The 1,083-nt window shown below is 64.7% G+C and overlaps 1 protein-coding gene across 1 annotated transcript in view; it reads right to left on the bottom strand.

Annotated features, from left to right (window-relative positions):
* Positions 1-387: 387 nt before the first annotated feature.
* The window catches only part of LOC120496808 (glutenin, high molecular weight subunit DX5-like), a gene marked incomplete at both ends in the record, with an annotated part of 4,570 nt that continues 3,874 nt past the window's right edge, over positions 388-1,083 (bottom strand). The window contains one exon of the mRNA XM_039697588.1: positions 388-1,083. Within this exon, the coding sequence (XP_039553522.1) occupies positions 388-1,083 (696 nt within the window).

The following is a 1,083-nucleotide window of genomic DNA, read 5'->3' as shown; positions in this document are numbered from 1 at the left end:
ATGTCCCCGATGTCCCCAATGTCCCCCCATTGTCTCCAATTGTCCCCAGTCCCTCAGTGTCCCCATTGTCCCCGTGTCTTCACCTGCTGTCCCCAATGTCCCCATTGTCCCCAAGTGTCCCCAGTGTCCCCGCTGTCCCCGTGTCCTCAAGTGTCCCCAATGTCCCCAAGTGTCCCTGATGTCCCCAATGTCCCCAGTGTCCCCAATATCCCCCAATGTCCCCAATGTCCCCAGTGTCCCCAATGCCTCCAATGTCCCCTGAGTGTCCCCAATGTCCCCAGTCCCCTCAATGTCCCCAATCCCTCAGTGCCCCCGATGTCCCCATTGTCCCCAATGTCCCCAGTGTCCCCGTTGTCCCCACGGTCCCCGCTGTCCCCGTGTCCTCACCCGCTGTCCCCCGTGTCCAGCTCCAGCCGTGGCCTCTTCGTCCCCGGCTCCGTCCCCTCCCCCGGCCGCTTGGGATGTCCCCAAGGTGTCCCCAAGGCGTCCCCATGGCCGTTGGGGGCGGTGGCACCGAGCCGGTGGCCCTGAGCGATGTCCCCAGGCTGGTGGCTTTGATCAATGTCCCCGAGGTGGTGGCCCTGCGCGTTCCTGACGTGGTGGTGGCCCTGGGACACGTCCCCGAGGCGGTGGCCTTGGCCGATGTCCCCAAGGCGGTGGCCTTGGGCGTTTCCAAGCTGGTGGCCCTGAGCGATGTCCCCAAGCTGGTGGCTTTGACTGATGTCCCCAAGCTGGTGGCCTTGACCGATGTCCCCAAGCCGCTGTCCCTGCCTGATGTCCCCAAGCTGGTGGCCTTGACCAATGTCCCCAAGCTGGTGGCTTTGACCGATGTCCCCAAGCCGGTGGCTTTGATCAATGTCCCCAGGCTGGTGGCTCTCAACAATGTCCCCAAGCTGGTGGCCCTGAGTGATGTCCCCAAGCCGGTGGCTTTGATCAATGTCCCCAAGCTGGTGGCTCTCGGCGATGTCCCCAAGCCGCTGTCCCTGCCAGGCGCCGTTGGTGTCCCTGTCCCCGTTGGTGGCAGCCGTGTCCCCGTTGCTGGTGGCAGCCGTGTCCCCGTGGGTGTCCCTGTCCCCGTTGGTG

Source organism: Passer montanus, unplaced genomic scaffold (assembly GCF_014805655.1).
Source record: "Passer montanus isolate IOZ18808 unplaced genomic scaffold, ASM1480565v1 scaffold1184, whole genome shotgun sequence".
Classification (NCBI taxonomy): Eukaryota; Metazoa; Chordata; class Aves; order Passeriformes; family Passeridae; genus Passer; species Passer montanus.
The sequence above is the reverse complement of the archived record's forward strand: the minus strand, read 5'-3'. Positions and strand labels throughout refer to the sequence as shown.